General features: G+C 49.3%; 1 protein-coding gene and 1 non-coding gene across 2 annotated transcripts; one reads left to right on the forward strand and one right to left on the reverse strand.

Moving 5' to 3' along the window:
* On the forward strand, positions 1-73 carry TRNAR-CCU (transfer RNA arginine (anticodon CCU)). Its single transcript has one exon. It is a non-coding gene; the product is annotated as a tRNA-Arg (tRNA).
* Positions 74-3449: 3376 nt separating this feature from the next.
* On the reverse strand, positions 3450-17557 carry LOC149370965 (core alpha-(1,3)-fucosyltransferase-like). The gene is made up of 6 exons (XM_089578899.1): positions 17322-17557; positions 14804-14991; positions 11507-11801; positions 10238-10421; positions 5200-5354; positions 3450-3802 (listed from the first exon to the last, which is right to left on the reverse strand). Exons 1-6 carry the CDS (start codon positions 17555-17557, stop codon positions 3490-3492), a joined length of 1371 nt encoding a protein of 456 aa, XP_089435025.1. The 3' UTR covers positions 3450-3489.
* Positions 17558-19265: the final 1708 nt, after the last annotated feature.

Below are 19265 nucleotides of genomic sequence, written 5' to 3' on the forward strand. Positions count from 1 at the left end.
GCCCTTGTGGCCTAATGGATAAGGCATCGGTCTCCTAAACCGGGGATTGCGGGTTCGAATCCCGCCGAGGGTAACTTTTTTTTTTCCTCCACGTTCCAACCTCTCTGCATGCTCGCCGGCAACAGCACAGCTAAATCTAACCCTGACTTCTACCTGCGCAAGTAATGAGCTTTCGCAACGCTTGAAGGGCCGTCCTCAGGATACATACTTTTTCGCATATGCTGACAGGGCATACTCGATTCAGAGAGAGGTTGTTGTGAATGACAGCAGATCTCAGGCGTGGAATGGCGTCTTTACAAGGTATTCGCTCGGACAGGTCGTTGTTATGTTTCGGGCGATTCGACGAGCAGGCGGCGACACCGAAGGTTGTCTGGAATGCCTTTATTCCATCTCGGCAGACGGGCGGGAAAGAGCGGCGCAGCGCTCTGCCGTGGCGTTTATATAGCTCGCCCAGAACGCCGGCACGCGTCCCACTCGGCTGGTCCAGAACGCCGGCACGCGTCCCACTCGGCTGGCCCAGAACGCCGGCACACGTCCCACTCGGCTCGCCCAGAACGCCGGCACGCGTCCCACTCGGCTGGCCCAGAACGCCGGCGCGCGTCCCACTCGGCTGGTCCAGAACGCCGGCACGCGTCCCACTCGGCTGGTCCAGAACGCCGGCACGCGTCCCACTCGGCTCGCCCAGAACACCGGCACGCGTCCCACTCGGCTGGCCCAGAACGCCGGCACGCGTCCCACTCGCCTGGTCCAGAACGCCGGCACGCGTCCCACTCGGCTCGCCCAGAACGCCGGCACGCGTCCCACTCGGCTGGCCCAGAACGCCGGCACGCGTCCCACTCAGCTGGCCCAGAACGTAACATCGTACATAACCATAACCCTTTCGGTGAGGACCGTCGTCGTAGACTTCGCAGTCTAGTACGGAATAAGGACATATTTCCATGATGACTAATTACCCCAATAATGCACTTTCCTGTATCCTCCCACATATTGTAACCGCGTGCCCCCTATCTAACCCTAACCCTATGCTCCCCTCGACGACGTATGTCTTCCCTCGGTACGCACAGCCTTGGTCAGATGTTTTCGGACCAGATTGATTACTTCAGGCCTGTATGGTGGAGCACTTACGGCAGCGCAAAGGTCTTGAAAGGTGAGAAGTATGGTTTCTTGCCATCCTGCAGAGACTTATAAATGGAAAGCAAACCGCTGTACGGACATATTACTCCAAGCGACCACCGGTCGTCTTCTCTCTCAAGCATGTTTGTCCCGATAAAGTATATTCCATCATTTCAATTCCAGCTGGGATATCAATCACTCACGCATTGCTATATAATACACGCAGTTTATTTTCTGTCTCTTATAACGTCGCCTTTCTTTTCATCACTCGCTGTACTGTCCTCAGTCTCAATTCGAGGTCCTTCGTTCGCCTTAATGTTTTGGTTGCATGTGTCAGTGCTGGATGAAAGCATCAGTCACATAGCGTGATGCAGTGGCTTTCCCTAATAGCAGTGTTGGAACCGTGCTATTGATCCTCGGTGACTTGTGCGCACAACGCAATTTATGGGCAGCTATGCAGAAAACATGACCTAAACAACTACAGAACACACACCATAGGAGCATTCGTGCAATAGAGGAACTCGTAAGCAGGTGTTTGAACGCGGCTGCTGGAAAAATGATTGGCAGTCGCCGTGACGCCTTGGAACGCATTGCATTTGTGGTGCTGCAGCACAGCTTGCGACGTTTGAGCCAGTCGGTTCGGAACTAAAGGCACTTCATTGACTCAAAAAGCCAGAAGTTGCTGGGACAGACGCCGAAGCAAAAGCACTGGACACAAAATACTGTGAGCAATAGAAATAAAACATTTATGAATCCATAAAGGAATGAATAATGAATTGAAGGGAACGGCTTAGTAGGTTTTGCAGGGCAGAGCACATTGGAAGCTAGCAGGACCCAAGATCAGGAATTGAGAAGATAATTTAAATCGTAACGATTAGAAACACGTAAATGCGGGATAGTCTATGGCTGCCTTAAAAGTAGTCGAAATAAACTTGCTAATGGGCTAGATGGCGATACATTATGTTGGGTAGCAAGTCGGCGCAACATATAGGAAAACGTTTACGAGGGAGACGAGGAAGGAAGCGCCCTAGTCGGGCGCGCCCGGGCGGCGGCTACCGCCACTGGGGTCCCATACTAGGGACCTCCACCTAGCGTTTGTCAGGATCGGTCCCTTACGGGCTGATCCAAACACCTCCTGTCCGTTCTGAATAAATGTTTTCACCACCCACCCTACTGACTACTACTTGCCACGTGCTACTTCTCAGTAGCGCGTTGCCCTTTGTACTGTATCTCCCTCGTAGGCGTTTTCTATGTTGCGCTAACTTGTTACGCAAAAGAGCGTATTAGGTTCTCTGAGGTTAAGGTTTTAAAGGAGCACGTATGTGATGTGTTCCAGCCCCTGTTAAGTGCTGAAATTAAGCCATTATGACGATTCTGTGCTCCCTCTAGCGGCTCTACGGATGTGATGCGCCGTGTTGCTGCATTTCATTCACGCATAGACGGATTTATGACATCACCTCGCGGGGAGCGTGCGGTCCGTCTAAACGACTGAAAGTGAGTCTGCTCCTGCAGCTGGGCTTGTCAGTAAGCCAAAGTGGTCGTGCGAGTATAGCTGTCGGAGTCGAAGCAATAGCTGCTGCGAGGTTTCCAGCCACCTGTGTTCGCCACTCGAGGAGCCTTTGTGCCGCAGCATACGCCGTTTGGGCGAGAACCCTTGAATACGGAACGGAGTAATGTGACACCAGCGGCGTGTAATAGACGACGCAGCTTTTGGACCATGAGGTGCTAGCTGGTATGACTGGAAAGAAACCTGCGAGAAACATAGATATGGCTTGTATTCACTCGGAAGACTTCAAAACCGCGATTTTTCTGCCCCCGTCCTTTCTCTAGAGATTCTCCAAACAACGCATCCGTTTGCACGTACTTCCCAGCGGCTTGTGAAGCACGGTAAACTACATGTATTAGCCTCCCCATACTTCATTATGACAAGCTATTCTCATATGCACCCTTTACAGTTAGAAATGCTCAAACACAGCTAAAGGTTTTATTCGATTATGAAATTATTCAAGAAACAAGTAAGGAAATATAGCACACAGGGTGCGAGTCTATAAAGGATAGAGAAAGAATAAACAAAATACACATGAGGTAAAGTAGCGCTACTCAGCACAAGCGAAAGATGTCAAACGAAAAGGTAAAACATCTAAACGATATGCAAAAGTCAACAGAAGGCAAACGAAGATGTTTTTAGTCCACAAGAGCTTTGTCCCGTCTCGAGACTAGTTCCAATATGAATCCAGCTTCATGATGGAATAGTAAAGGGGGCCAAAGGGAAGGCAACGGATAGCAAACGACGAGTGAAATGAGCGGAAATCAGGAAGCTTAGTGCGGTAGCACTAGTTCCGGTCTCACTGATATCCTCACGGCACTGGCAAAACATTATCTATCCACACCCCTGCAAGCACCGGTGTACCACCATTGGTGCACGTCCTCGGAGCGGCGATTCTGGGGAGGCGGCGGTGCGTGCAGCAGGGCGCACAGGCGGCACCAGAAGTAGGTGTTGACGAACTCCCCGGTGCCCTTCCATTGGAAGTACTCGTTGTACAGCGTCCGGTTCCGGCTGAGCAGCAGCAGGTACTCGGCCAGCTCCTTCGGCGACCGGAAGTCCTCCACGTGGATGTACGAGTGGTAAGGGGCCGCAGCGCGGTACTCCTCGCGGGTGGCGCCCATCACCACCGGGACCACGTTGTGCCTGCGAGCATTGGTGGGCGCAGATGGTAGTACTCTGCATACGATACGCACTCTCCAGCTGTTTCGTGTAATTACGTTGACCTCAGTTCTGCTTCATTCGCAATCTGTCCTGCATATGCTTTCTGCACTAAGGAGCCCTCTGCACTAAGCGGTCGCTCAGTAATAAGGCATCCTTGGTCCTGAATGGGGTGCTGAGCATTGTCGCGCTATACCGGGTGTTTCAGGAAAGCCCACCAGTGACTTTTACATATAGGCTTTTTGAGGTAAAAAAAAAAAAAATGCCTATTTCGGTGAAGTAATAGCAGTGTGGGCGGATGTCACAAATCCAGTGAATCGTCTTCATTAATAAGTTTATTAACGGAATTATAATAGTTTACATTTTAGCGATTACAAATTGGCAACTGCCTGCAATTGGATATTTGTAGCTGACCATTAATAATGGTACCTGTTTTTGGAATTTCGAAAATGTGATTATCCTTGTCTCTTAACAAATTTTGAAAGCTGCCGCGGTGGCTCAGTGGTTATGGCACTCGGCTGCTGACCCTAAAGACGCGGGTTCGATTCCGGCCGTGGCGGTCGAATTTCTATGGAGGTGAAATTCTAGAGGCCCGTGTACTGTGCGATGTCAGTGCACCTTAAACAAACCCAGGTGGTCGTAATTTCCGGAGTCCTTCACTGCGGTGTCTCTCATAGCCCTGAGTCCCTTTTCGACGTTAAATGCCATAAACCAACCAACCAAATTTTGGGCATTTCTAGCGCGATTTGAAAATCGCGCGTGACATTACTTTTCACCCGCCGCGGTGGCTCAGTGGTAAGGCGCTCGTCTACCGAGCGGGAGTACCCGGGTTCGAACCCGACCGAGGCGGCCGCGTTTCGACAGGGGCGAAACGCAAGAGGCGCCCGTGTGCTGTGCGATGTCAGTGGACATTAAACATACCCAGGTGGTCGAAATTATTCCGGAGCCCTCCTCTACGGCACCTCTTTTTCTCTTTCTTCTTTCACTCCTACCTCCCTCCCTTCCCTTACGGCGCGGTTCAGGTGTCCACCGGGATATGTGAGACAGTTACTGCGCCATTTACTTTCACAGAAAACCAAATACCAACTACTAATTACCTCAAAAAACCTTTTTTGTTTTTCATTTGTGGCGGGCTTTCCTGAAACGGCTGGTATATTTAGAATGGTTGTCGTTATGGCTGCTGCTCGTTTCCCGCATCCATGGTTTCTTGTCCCAATTAGCAGGACGTTGCTCAAAAAAAGAAAAAGAAACAGCTAACTCTCAAGATTTTCACTTTTCGCTGTCGGGAGGAAGTGACAATGGTATCTCTATCGAGCTATCATCGATGTGCCGTCGAGTTGCAGCAAACACTCCGTATTTACCAGAAGACGAAGCGCCCCTACCGCAGTGCGTCGAAGAATTTCTCGGTGATGTAGTCTTTGCAGTTTGCATTCTCGAAGGCAAGGTAGAATAAGTAGTCCCTTTCCAACATTTGGTTGCACTCCTGCCTACTCGAACGTGGACACCTCAGCGGCCCGCACGCACCGTATATATCAACCTGCAGAATACATAGTGCACACAGATATAACACGTAATTGTTACTGAAGTCATCAGGTGCTTTAACGGGACAGTAAAGACAATACCAAACTTAGTAAAAGTCGATTCTATGGCTATTTCTGGGTAAGTTGGTGCTCTTACGGCAGCAAAAAAAATCACTTAATGCTGAGAAAATTGCATAAACATTTCCCGCCGCTCAAGCCAAACTCCCGACACCAATACACTGGAAAGGTTCCTTTAGTGATCACCATTTTCAAGCCAGTGGCTTTGCAGCCTGGTCACGCACCCACCACCACTCTCCACCCACCTACCCACACCTTCACGCTCCGGAAAAATTTTGTCGCGTATGTGAAGCCTCGGCTGACAGTAAAAGCATTCATTAGCGTAAAAAACATCAACGTAATCATTGAGGGTGAACCCAACTGCTTCCGCAGAACTGTCGCATCAGTTGTCTGATCGTCCCGCAATTTGTTTTAACTCCGTTGGCAGGTGTGCCTGTTTTTTTCTAATGTGTCCCTCCGGCCAGACAGAATTCCGGCATAACCTCGACTTCCCATAATAACGCCACTGTGTTTAGTAGTGCATTTTTTCTTAAACACTATCCTTTGTTTATTGCTGCCGGCACATTGGCTCTGTTTGCATCGTGGTGGGAGTTACAGTCGAGCCCACTTATAACAGCCGCAGATATAACGAACGCTCGCTTAGTACAAACGAGGGCGGTGCTACCGTCAAAATATATATTGGGGCAATGGCACAGTGTCTCACATAGAACGAACTGTTGTGGCCTCAGCACTCGGTTAGAGCGAACACGAAGCTGTCGGGCCCCCGTAAAATAAAGTAAAAAAAGAAAAAGCGCGCGTTGGAAAATGAAAACGAAAAAGAGCGCGCGCGCGATGACGAAAGAGAAGGTGGCGCCGCCCGCGTCGCTGTGATGCATCCATGTGAGTTGTTGCTCCGGTTTAAGGCTCGTCATGGAATTGTTTTCAAGGCGGTCGTCGGAGAGGCCGCATCTGTGAACAACGAGGACGTCGATGCATGGCTTTCCGACAACCTCCCAACAATCACGAGCTATGCTCCACGGGACGTTTACAATGCTGACGAGACTGCGTTGTTTTATCAGATGTTACCATCTAAAACGCATGCCTTGAAAGGCGACAAGTGCGCAGGAGGGAAGAACAGCAAGTTGCGCATAACCGTTCTTCTGTGCGTCAATATGGACAGCAGTCATTGTCATTAGCAAGTCACGTAAGCCACGATGCTTTGGAAGCTACGTGCCCGTACGCAACAGGAACAATACAAAAGCCTGGATGAGTCGTGACTTATTTGCCGAGTGGCTTGTCGAGTTCGACCGCGACATGGCACGAAAAAACAGGAAGGACCTGCTCGTGCTGGATAACTGTGCGGCGCATCATGTGCAGCCTTCCTTGAGTGCGGTGACAGTGCTCTTCTTGCTTCCCAATGCAACCTGCAAAATTCAGCCGCTGGATATGGGCATCATTCATGCGTTCAAGGTGTGCTACCGGCGGCACGTCATCCAACGCTTGTTGATCGCGATCGATGCTGCCATGCCAGTTCGCATCAGCTTGCTTGCCGCCGTGGAGATGTTGAAAGCGGCGTGGATGGAACTCACCGCGGAGTGCATAGCAAATTGTTTCCGCAAGGCGGGTTTTATGAGCCCAGGCACCGAGGACGCCATAGATCACCCACCGGAAGGCCTGTCGCACGAGGACTTGTGGCAACGCGTCGTTGACACGCAGCTGGCCGGACCTGACGTTGCCTGGGACGATTTCGTTTCTGCTGATGACGACGCCGACATTGCGCAGCCATGCACTGACGACGCTATTGTGCGTGAAGTGCGAGCCCTTCCTGACTGCCCAGAGACCGACGAGGACGATGAGGAGGATGCTGCTCTACCGCCGGTTGCTGTGAACGCTTCAACCGCAATCGGTTACATCGCGTCGCTTAAAGGGGTGGAGACACCAAATTTGTGGTTCGCGCGTTCTTAGTTTCAAACGTTTCTTATGGCTCCAGGAAGCATGATACACACTCAAAGATTCATATATTCACAGTGAATAATTTATTATAGCATTTTTAGGTGAACGATTTTCGGTTTCGGTTTCGGAACGCCGAGTTGTACAGTGACGTCACAGAGGGGGAAGATCAACTGCTTCGCTTGGTCACGTGGGCCCACAAAAGTTGTGACGCACCTACTGCTGCATCGTCTGCTTTCCCACACACGTGCTGACCAGCGCATATGAAAACAAACAACTGCACGTCTAGTCCCAGCAGCTCGGATTCTGACAGATCTGATTCCAACGAGTGAGGACATCGACTTTTTTTTTTGTTCGCACGCTAATATCGCCTTCGCGGGTTCGCGTGAGGATGCGAAACACTTTGCAAAATGCCAGTAAGCATCGCTGCGCCGCTCTACCCAAGCTGCGCCCACAACCGGTGTCACACTTCGCTGCCGTGCAGCAGTACCTGAGCGCTGCTTGGGATGGAGTACAAATATCACAAGAAAAGACAAGATCGCCTTGTTATCAGAACTGCCAGCTATACTCGAGCAGCGACAAAGCATGTCTGCTTATGTTGGGAGCTTTCGGCAACGGCACCGCTCGCGGGCGCTCCGGGCGACGAGCTCTGCTGCTGCCTGGCTGCCGTGGTCGTCGCTAGGCCTATAGCCTGTTTAGCGAGCGGCCGGCGCTTGGGAAGTCGCCTGCGCTATAATAAAAGGCCTACTTTTCACAAATAGCTGTAGTGTTAACAGAATCATCTCACAATAAAATAATAGTATGGTCAATCTCCTCGACGCCTTCGGCAGCGGAGCTAGCGGGCGCCAGGCGAGCCGGACCCCGACGTCGCGCCAGCGGCAGCTGCTAGGCGCGGTTGTGAGAAATTTGCTCATATCACAGTTGTTACCTCTACTAGCAGCTCAGTATTGGTCAGCGATCCTCAAAAATGACACTTTTTTCACATATCTTGTCCCATGGTTTATTATTTACGTCAAGAACACTCTTTAGCTCGCTTTTATGACGTCGGCAGACGGTATCCAGGCTGACCTACCGGCCGGCAGACTCGGCGTACTTCACGTCCGCACAAGAAAATACAAAACAGCCATGCTACCAGAAAGGATGCTTTCTAGATTCGAGATACGACAGCATGACTGTGCTAAAAGTGGATCTTTCGGCAGCGACACTGCCTGCGGCAACGCCGGGCGACGACCTGCGCGCTGGTCCCAGACTGCCCTAGTCGTCGCTAGGCCTAAGCTGGTTTCACATCCGACTCCGCAGCTGAGGGCGCTTCGGGACTGGCCAGCGCTCAGAAACGTGCTCCGCTCGGCACCCCTTTACTGTGAACTCGTCCCACAATAAAAGATATGTTTGATTTCCACGACGTCTTCAGCAACAGAGCTAGCAGACGGCAGGCGAACCGCACCAGGTAGCAGCAGCACAAAACCGGCTATGGGATGAAATTTGCTTGCATCGCAGTCATCACTTCTACCAGGAACTCGGTATTGGCCAACGATCGTCACAAACGATGCATTTTTGATATTCATATATCCCAGGGTTTGCTATGAACGTGAACAAACAATACTATCGCGTTCTTCAGATGCCGGCGTTCGGCACGAAGACTGGCGCAGGCCGCCCGTGTTTTGGTATGTGTTTTGGTATGACGTCACTAAAACTTTATTTTTCTACACCCCTTGTGACGTCATGGTTGATGGCGCTAGCGAATGGGTCTAGGTCGTGAGAGTGAGCATTTAGGTAATCTTTGGAACCGAATTAAAATATTTTTTAAACGTTTGTTGCGTCCAACACCTGGCAGTGACTGCCCTTGCATACATATGAATCCCATAGCAGGCTTTTTATAGCTTCAAAATTTGGTGTCTCCACCCCTTTAAGGAACTCGTGTGCAGCAGAGGCCTTGGCGATGAACATATTACCGCGCTGGAAAAATTAGAAACGGCAGTGATGCGATCAGCTTTGAAGAAGCAGACATGCATCACCGAATTTTTTCAAAAATAAAGTTAACTTTCGTCTCGCTTGCTCTTTTTGCCCGTATTATAGGTGGTCCACTTACTACGAACTTTGGATACAACGAACAAATACCGCGTGACGATCAAGTTCGTTATAAGTGGGCTCAACTGTATTTGTTGCGCAGACGGTAGACGCGGCAGGAAAGTTCGCGAAGGATCAGGATCACGTGCGGGCGAGTGTGTGATGTTCTGAACAGTTCGCGAAGACGACATCATCATCATTATCCTGATTACGCCCACTGCAGGACAAAGGTCTGTGGTGTTCTTTTTCTAGACTGCTAAACATTACGTCGTTTTCTTTTTTTTTGCGCGAAGATGTGCGCCCCGTTTACAGCATATAGCACGCTCGAAATCGCGTTTAAAAATGAGCACAGTGGGTATACTTCTCCATTCCATTCCTGACGACTGCGAAGTGCGCGTCACTATCGCCGCCTCTGAGGTCATTTTGAAAGGCACAAGTTCACTCAGTGAGCAGACGTTTTTTGGTGCATTTTGCAAAGAGTTTGCCTCCTATACGAGACATCTAGTGGAGTGGCTCTAGGTATGAAAAGGACTCCTCCGGCAAGCCGCTACTGATGCCCGAGCAGTGTTCCAGCATCTGAGACTGCAAAACCCGCGCAAACCCTCAAGACTGAAGGCACCAGAGGAGAAAGGCGCCAACTTTATGCACTTCCTTCGGAACATGGTCCCTAAGACGACAAGCAGATAACACTCTTTAAAAATAAAAGTAAACATTATGGTCGCATTCGTGGCAGCAGGCAACATCGCGGCAAATCCTGTTTGGTAGGTTGGCTCCTACAGGATCTACGAGTGACAGAAGGCAGAAAATGCGTCGAAGAACAGCGTACCTGTATGTGCTCCTGCAGCCTGTGCGCGTACTCGAGGCGCTTGTTGGAAGTGACGCAGTTGGATACGAACCAGGCCACCAGCTTGCTCTTGTTCTGGGCGTAGTCGTGGTCGCGCCTGATGGACTTCACCAGGGGGTCGTAGAGAACAAATTTTGCGTATGGTGTAACAATGTCCGAGTCCATGCTGCGCTTGAGATAAAGAGAGGGGAGGCTTGCTGGTGTCTTTGTTTAGAATGTGCTTTAATCAAAGATGAACTGCGGCTAATGAACGCGGCAATGAATGAAGCTTAACTATGAATCTTACGATCCCCAAGGGAACCAAATTGCAGGGCTTTTGAATGCTAAGAGCTGTAAATATGCCGAGGTGCGTAGTCATTTCGCAAAAGCAAATGAAATAAATGCTGTAAGAGCAGGACCGCAAATTCCTGCCGTGCTCTGAGAAAAGATAGTGGGTCCTCGTGGGTTCCAGGGAGACTCAAGAAATCGGGAGATTGGAAGCAAACTCAATTGTACATAAGCGCACATTTTGCCGAAAACGCTGAATGAAGTTCCAGAGGCTGGGCCGCCTGGTATACTCCCAAGCTTCTGTGATAGCAAGATCGTGCTTAGCGGCTGGGGTCAGCAAGTGATGAGTGGTGATTAAGCAGAGTCAGCATGTGAATGTAATCAAGAACAAGCTTTGGTGGCCATAAAAAGAATATAGCGTTGGAATCATCAGAGGTAACGTACTGTACATGGCTTCTTTTTCGTATTTTTTTTTGCGCAATACACTTTGAAATTGTTCACTGGCACTCAGTTTCGGTAGGTCCCCAGAACTAGATTTTTGATTACTACTGGTGGACACTGTACGTTAGTGAATCTTTTCAGACAACCCACAAATTCCGGTTATGCGTTATTTCAGAGATAACAATGATTAAAGCGACGTTACCATAACGAGAGAATCTCCGAATGTGGCTTTCATTTAATATACATAATTTGGCGCCCGAATTTATTCAAGTCCTTTTAAAGATTCATTCGCTTCCAGCAAACTAAACTGAATGTCATAGTGCACTGTGGCACTTATTTTGCTGTAAGCGAATGTTTTTCACAAAGACTAAGGTGTTCGCTTTGATATCGATCACATAAAAACCTTTACCAAGTCGCGCGCGAGCTTTTTGCTCTTAGCTTCTCGTCTACCCTCCAATTTCGTGCTTCATTTTGAAATTGCATCTCCCTTGTGACTATAGTATGGGCTTATGGCACGTTGTACTTCAGGCTGCGTGCCCGCACCGGTAGGTGGCCGTCCAGTCGATGCCCCTTCCCTCGTCCACGATGATGCCGGTGTGCTGCGGGTTCTCGAGCAGGTGCAGGATCCACACCTGGCTCCCCTTGAGGTCCAGGGAAGGGCCGCTGTAGCCCTCTCCGAAGACGACTGCGTCCACTGCGGCACCGTCTTCGTTGACGTCCTTGTAGTTCCTGTACACGCGGCACCTGTCTACAGGGCACCGGTCACGGAGGAACTGCGACTGGCCATCAGGAACGCCACCCAAGCTTCCTTCGAGAAGTATCGTTTTCAGCGCTGTCTCTGCAACCGTTCGCGGTATAGGTACTGCCTTGATCAAATGTCCCCAAGCCAGGGTCTTATGGCGCCTACCTAACGAAAGTGACAACGCTACAGCTGACACGAAGAGCATCCATACAAACTAGTCTCGAGAAGCCGGTTTGACAGTAAAATGAACGAGATAGGCAAAAAAAAAGCAAAAATGGCTGAGGCTTAACTTGGTTAAGCCTGGAGAATGCGAAGCATCATCGTGTCGCGTAATTTGGAGGCGCACAACCACAGCGACGGCGCGAGGTGGGCCCCCGTTTCTCCACTGTCGTGACGTCATCGTGTCACGTGGTGTGGCATCATCGTGTCACGTGATTTGGAGGCGCACAACCACAGCGACGGCGCGAGGTGGGCCCCCGTTTCTCTACTGTCGTGACGTCATCGTGTCACGTGGTGTGACGTCATGTATCACGTGATTTGGAGGCGCATAACCACGGTGAAGGGCTGAAGTGGTAGCTAAAGTAGTATGCTTCGCATAAAATCTCGGAAAAGCATGGGAACTGAAAACGCTCGTTTGACGACCATGCCATACAGAAGGCTGAATCAATCGAAATCATTCTTTTGGAATCTAAGGGAGCGCCGAGGCATAAGTGAGCTTGCGTTGGGAAGCATAATCAAAGCTGGATGCCTACAAGAACGAGTATGATGTTTTTGTGATTTACTTTTGCATTCGTTAATTTAGGACTGACGAAATAAAATATCAGGCAATGCACATTTCCCTGTGGCTCGAGAGTGCAAATAAGAAAAAAAAAACATTGTGCTGGTCGTAAACTGGCCAGGTTAAGGCTATATCAAGCACAGCGCCGGGCAATTATACTATCTCATGTGCACTGCACGAAGAAAGGGTAGATCGTGCACACTCTAAAACGCGCACCAACTGCGCACATCTATAAGCTGACAATGTTCACTTTTTTTCATATATGCATATCACATGGACGCTTAACCGGCTTTCTGAGTTACAGTTAATGCTTTGTGTTAGCAGCTGAAAATTGAATATGCACTTATAGTGCCTATGATATATACGCCCATTATGAGACAAGCCATTTCGCGTTTAGAAAATTAAAATCTTCAAAAAGTAAAAACGCACGGATTCCGAGCTGTAGGTGCGAAAAAACAATTAAAAGACCACTGGCAGCAGTATATTACTGGAAAGAAATCCTATCATTTTGCATCAGCTACACCTCTCGTGTACTGAAATTTATAAATTATAAAGAACGCGATCGACTCAACGAAAACAGCATAGAAGGTACAGACGGGCGCGACTGTACGCGCATGCAAATAATGCCCGTCCATGCCTGCACCTACCGTTGGAAATATCATGCAACTGCCGATGATGCTGCCTACGTCTTCCTCTGAAAGCGAGCTCTGCAAAAAGGAAGCAATATTCATTTTTACTTAACATTATTAAGCCTACTCGTTCAGCCTGGTAGATTCATGAACTTCAAGAAAACTAGAAAAAGCACACATACTTAGAGCCTCTTGTCCTCTCATATATGTGTGCCATTGCTGTGTCCCCGCTGTCTCTACTGGGCCCTTGCCGTTTAGTCGTGTTCTCAAGGTTATTCGTGTTGCAACGGCAACAAACTCTGATTCAATTAATGCATGGCTCTTTCACTTAGCTGACTTCAGTAAGACAGCGGCAACTTCTCCCACTGCTTGAATTATTCCTTTTGTTTTGGAGGGCCAAAGGAACAACACATTGAAGTGTGAAAAATGATATAAAAGAAAAGTTTTTGAAAAGGACAGAAAAGACAGAACGGGAAAGGTCTCGTCAGGGAAAATTCAATCACGATGGAGACAGACCTACAAATCTGGCTGGACTCCTTGCTCACAGGCTGTTCACAGGCAGTGAACCTTTGCCACTCGAGAGTAAAGTTGCTGTCAAGCCTACGCCGGGACCAAAGAAGGAAGGCCACAATAAGGAAGCAAACATGACTCTGCGACTGTGCTTCCTCATCAATGCATTTGACCAGCCCAACTGCTGCATGCTTTTACATTCCATTCTTTTGAGGCTCTAACTGCGTGGCGTCACCGTGGTGTCACCGTGGCGTCACCGTGGCGTCCGTTTCGCCGCACGACCTTTCTTTTAGCCTGTTTTGGACCCTTCTTCTTTCATCATTGAAACTAACTTTAATGGGGACTTTCGTAGAGCAACCAATTTGAGTGTCGATTAGCCACGTGACCAGAAATCGGGGAGCGCGCTCACGTGGGCGGCGCTGGTCACGCACAGCTGGCTGAACGCTCGCAGTGACGTCACGGGGCAGGGTCCCATTACCGGTGCTGATCACGTGGCAGGTGCTGGTCACGTGACAGTCTTCAACAAAATGCCGATTACGAGACTCTGCCAACGTTTAGGGGCTTTAACCAACACCTGCGCACAGCGCTCTCAGATGGCACCTCCTTCCCTGTGTCTCGCGATGACACGTGAACGGTGACGTGCAGGCGACGTCACTGTCAGGACAAGTGACCACGAAATAGTCTCGTGATGTGTTACACAACAGTCAACTTCGGACGCCGCTCAAGCCAGGAACGGTCGCTTATCAGCTGCCCTGTAAAAACTTATGCTGTGATTGCATATTCGTGGAAATTCGGATACTCAGCGCAAGCTGGGGAGAATTTGTAAAAACCTGGCTTCTTTCACGGGCATCTTCGGCCTCGCAAGCCCGCACCTCGGGATTCTGGCGTCTCAGATGGTCAGCTTCGACTCGTCGTTCCTGTCTTGAACGCTTCAATGGGAGTCGAGGGCCTTGGCGCTGCTTCGGCCCCTTCGCGCCGTGCAGTCATAAGTACGGGATGGTTACGTGATTACGTGACCGCGCCGTAGTAATCACCATGTGGTGGTGTTACAATAGTCGTCATTGTCGCGGACTCTGGATGTTTACAACGACGACGACGACAACGTGGAGACGGGGATCATTGACTTTAACAGCTAGCGCTGTAGCAGTAGAATAAAGAAGCAGTGTCACGCCAGGGCTCACTGGTCTTGTGACGACGTCCTCCGTACCCGGGCGGCAGGTACATGAGCTGAGCAACGATGCGGTCGTCGTGCGGCGCCCCGGGGTCGGGCCACACGCCGGCCACCCACGACAGCCTGCTCGAAGGGCGCGGCCACTCACTGCCGTTGGCGAAGAACCACGGCAACTTGTGGTTGGCCGTCTCACCGCCACTGAGCGGAATGCAAAAAAGTTCGCAACTGCTTCGTATAGTGTGCGCTTTCTTTTGTCCAACAAAAGGCGTTATTGTTGTCCTCGTCCTCCTTGTTATTGCCGGTACTCCCAAATACCTTTTTACGTAGAATTCTTTTTGAAGCCTTCGTAATCACCGAAAAAGAAGACCACTCCCATCGCTTTGGTCGTGTGTGCGTACGACCAGTATTGGACATTTACGTTGATCGAGGCTGTATTTAAAACTGCGTGCAAGCACAGTTCGAAGTTTCAGTACGCAGAATGATGGCATCATCATCAAAGGACACCATGACCAGTCGGGGACAACCTCGGGGATGACCTGTCGGGGGGGGTCTCCAGGACATGTCATCGGGACAGAACTGATAGCTTTGTGATTAGCCGTGGGCCGGGGACCATACTTTTCCAGGTGGAAGTCGGACTTGCGTGCTGTTATGTGTGCTAGTGATAGCAGGTGATCACTAACAAACATGGCAGCTATCAGCTAAAATCGCTTGTCGCGCGTCCTGGAAATTTTTTTTCCCCATAGTGCTTATAGTCGCAGCTCACGTCGCGCCATCCTCGCCAACCACAACTGTCGACACGCCTTCCCGAGAGCGTCATATTTGCCTATTTTAGCTTATGACTTCAGGTTAGAAAACTTGTCTTTATGGAATTGCTGTGTGTAACAGCATTCTCCACAGCTTCTTGTCAGGGGCTGTCTCCAGTGACAGCTCCTTGTCCCTGAGATATACATCCACCAGTTCTCCATTTCATCATTGGTCGTCCCCTTTCTCTCGTCCCTTCGATCTCGGTCTCTAACAACGCTTCTTCCGACACACTTTTCATTCCTCCTTACCACATGGTCAAACCAACAGATTCTCGACCTCTGCAGCTGCGCTCCAATGTACGTCACCTTAACCGTAACCTTTATATGATCATTCTGGTACTCTGTCCTTCCTGGTCACTACACACATTCCTCTAAGCACGTTTTGACTATAGGCGTCCGTCCTTTCTACATTATTCCGTCTGTTTCCTCTGTTTCCCGTTTCTCTTCTGTCTTACGCTTCGCCCACTGCAGGGTAGCCAACCGAAGCCCTGTTCTGGTCCTCCCCTTTTCCATTTCCCACCCCATCTCTAACACGGTACGAAGCCAACAACTTCAAGGCACAAACAAATTGCAATAACAAGCCAAGAACGAGAGCACACATCTAAAGGCGATAGCAGGCGCTGAACACACAGATGGGTATACGAACAGAGTTGTGAGCACACAAAAAGGAAACTCGGACATATCACCCTCTCCCAAGAAGAGATATCAGTGATTGCACCGCACTTCACCGTTTGCCTCCATCAGCTTACCACGTGAATAACCGTGCCACAATCCCGAGAGCGCCCACTTGCGGGCAATCATGTCACCATTATGGCACAGGTCGACCTGCAGAGGTCTTTGAGCCTTTGTCCATACAAGTTTCGAAAGTCCGCTTTCGCGGAGATTGGAGGATCCATGGAGGAGCCAGCTAGGAGCGGCAAATAAAAGCTGTCGTCACTCGTTGTAATTGAACTCAGAAACGTTTAAATATACTATTCAATTGTTTTAGCGCTTTACTACATCCGTAGCGTTGTGCATTTTTGCTTCTGCATCTGTTTCATTGGTTTTGTTGGTCGAAGTCACCGCATTTGCCAACCATCTCGGTGTTTGTAACTTGTACAAAGTATATTTCATTGCTCGCAGGTATCGCGACAGTCGGACGTCAGATTACGACCCACTACGGCGACGCCGAGAAAGTAATTTACCTTACAACTGTCTTGTAATAAGAAGCGTCCAAAATAAACTTACTAGTTATGACCTGAATTTTCGAATACGTCCCCTCCCTCTTCTTTCACCAAATCTATAGCTGGAAGCATACATGCTACCTACATCCACCAGCGTCATGTCCCCGTGTGTAGGCGGGCTTTTAAAGCCCCAAAATTTCTGCCGTTCCTCTTACTTAACAGCGGAGTTAGTGAATGCACACCCCAGCATGGCAGCGATTCTCGTAGTAAATATCTGTACGCCTGATGCCTGCATTATCCTCCAGCGTGTAAGCGCGAATTTTATGGCAGCTTTACGTTTCCGGTGCATTTGTTCGCTTACTAATCTAAAAAGGAAATTGGTAAATATGCGGCTGCTTAGGCAAAGTACGGCTAACACTCTTTCCGAGACATTCTACGTCGTCCACATAATTGCTGACGCCATTGCAGAATCGCTTTACTTTTGGCAGACATTCGTTGTGCCAGCGCTTCTATATATGTCTGCCTGACTTCAGTTAGCGCTGTACGCGTTCCGCTAACTTACCCGGATATTATCTTTTCCACCCTTCTGCGCGGCCCGTCTGTTCGTGCGTCCAGAAGAGCGGCGTTGTCTTCGTCGCCGGCAGCTGAGAGGATCCTCCGTGTCGGCACCGTGCTTTTCCGTGTTCTCAGCGCGACCAGCGTGGCACAGCTGGCCAGCACCACGACAAAGGTGCGACGGCGTAGCTGTCCCCACCGGCGAACGAACCGCGCACGACGGAAGAACAGCCACAGAGCCATATCGACGCACGCTGCACGCGCAACGTGTGGAACAAAGCGTAAATAACCATGTCATGTGCAAAGCGATACGAGCTATGACATCGGAACAGTTAAGCTTGATCTTATTTTGTGCAATGCGGGACGCAGAACCGTAGAAAGCGGCTCAACTGGATAGAAGCGGTGGTCCTTGATGACCTGCCTGAGCCTTTGCTGCAATTTTTGCTGGGCCAGTTGGGGCTCCTCTACATATTCGAAAAATGAGCAAAAAGGCGGTTATACTCGAAAAAACACGTAAACGATAGACACATATAAGCCTGTCGTTTTTGTTTCTCTTCTAATTTCCTAGTTTCTTCGCGCACTTTTTCGAAGATTTGAGGTTTGCCTTGCGCATCTTACTGTCTTGTGAAGTCAGCGCAAAAAAAAAAAAAAAGAAATGGACGAGGGACAGAAGAAAGGACACAGAAGACGTTCACGGGCGCTTATGTGTGCTCTCTTATGTCCCTCGTCCGGTTTTTTTTTTTTTGCCCTCACTTCTTCACAACATGCATCACCAACTAGCCCGGCCGCTTGCTCTCCTGAACTGGTCTTACTGTCACATTACCTTCCACTTTACATTACCTTCTAATTACAAAGCGTGCGAAAGCCACGCCGCTCTTCTGATCAAAATGAGGTCCCCAAGCACACTCAGAACCATCCCAGCAGGACAAAACACAATTTGCGCTCCTAGTCTCAGGAGGACGTAACTTAAGAACTGACGAGCGTGTCATATAATTATTAAGAATGTTAAACATCATTACTATGCATTGATAGAACCGGCAAAGGTATTACCTGTTAAAATGTGTTTCTTCTTCTTTTCAGCTTTGTCCCGGGCCACTGTTTCCGATGAGTCCTCGCCACTTCACCTTATCCCTCTTTAGCTTCTTCGCCCTCAAATCCTTCTCCTCCTCATTCTATTACCACTTCTTCATAAGCTTCTCTGGCCATCCCTCTACGAAGTTAGTGCTCCATCAGCTCCTCAATCCAATGCATTCGTGGTCCTTTCTAACCATAAAAGAAAACCATCGCAGCCTTCCTTGCTGAATTATTCTTCGTGCAGCTCTGACCGTTACATGTGTGTTGTGTTACCTGTGAAACGAGGAATTGTAATTTTAACTCTGTAATATTCAGGCATTGAAAACGTCCGGTAAACTTAGCGCATGCGCTACGTATGGCTGCGCTTGGGGTGGCTGTCATTAAGTAATTACTCCTTTATTGTGTATATGTGTCACTACAGAGCAGCCTTGAAAACATGTGCCACGAATACAATCATTGTTCAACGGAATGCTTCTTTCTTGCGGCTGACGCCACATTTGTTTTCGGTTCCTCAATTTTCCAGCGTCCGATCGCTAAAGCGCTCACTGTTTACTGTTTCCACAGCCCGGAATTTATTTATTTTTTTTGAAAGCGCGTCGAAATCGGGGTCGGGCACAAGTTTCTCGTTACGCGATACAAATTAGAATTTGTAAAATTCAATTCTCCCCCCGTCACTATTCTAGGTCGTGCAAAAAATATGTAACTTCCTTTCTTTACCTTTCAAACATATGCAAAACTAGTTTTGTAAGTTTTTGCTGCCTGAGGGGTAAACAATAAAATGAACGGTGGGTACATCTGTCCTATTAAGCATGCCAGAATAGAACAGCGCTAAAAAGCTGTGCTGAGCGAGACGTGACTGCCGCGGAGCTTTTGTCGT

This window comes from Amblyomma mixtum, chromosome 1 (assembly GCF_055824585.1).
Source record: "Amblyomma mixtum isolate Tamu chromosome 1, ASM5582458v1, whole genome shotgun sequence".
Classification (NCBI taxonomy): domain Eukaryota; kingdom Metazoa; phylum Arthropoda; class Arachnida; order Ixodida; family Ixodidae; genus Amblyomma; species Amblyomma mixtum.

Excerpts from the sequence above, each read along its gene's own strand:
- LOC149370965 (XM_089578899.1), bottom strand. The coding sequence starts at position 17,557 with ATGGCTCTGTGGCTGTTCTTCCGTCGTGCGCGGTTCGTTCGCCGGTGG. Across the intron at positions 5,355-10,237 it reads GGCTGCAGGAGCACATACAG|GTTGATATATACGGTGCGTG; the intron begins GTACGCTGTTCT and ends TGTATTCTGCAG. Across the intron at positions 3,803-5,199 it reads AAATTCTTCGACGCACTGCG|GCACAACGTGGTCCCGGTGG; the intron begins GTAGGGGCGCTT and ends CAATGCTCGCAG.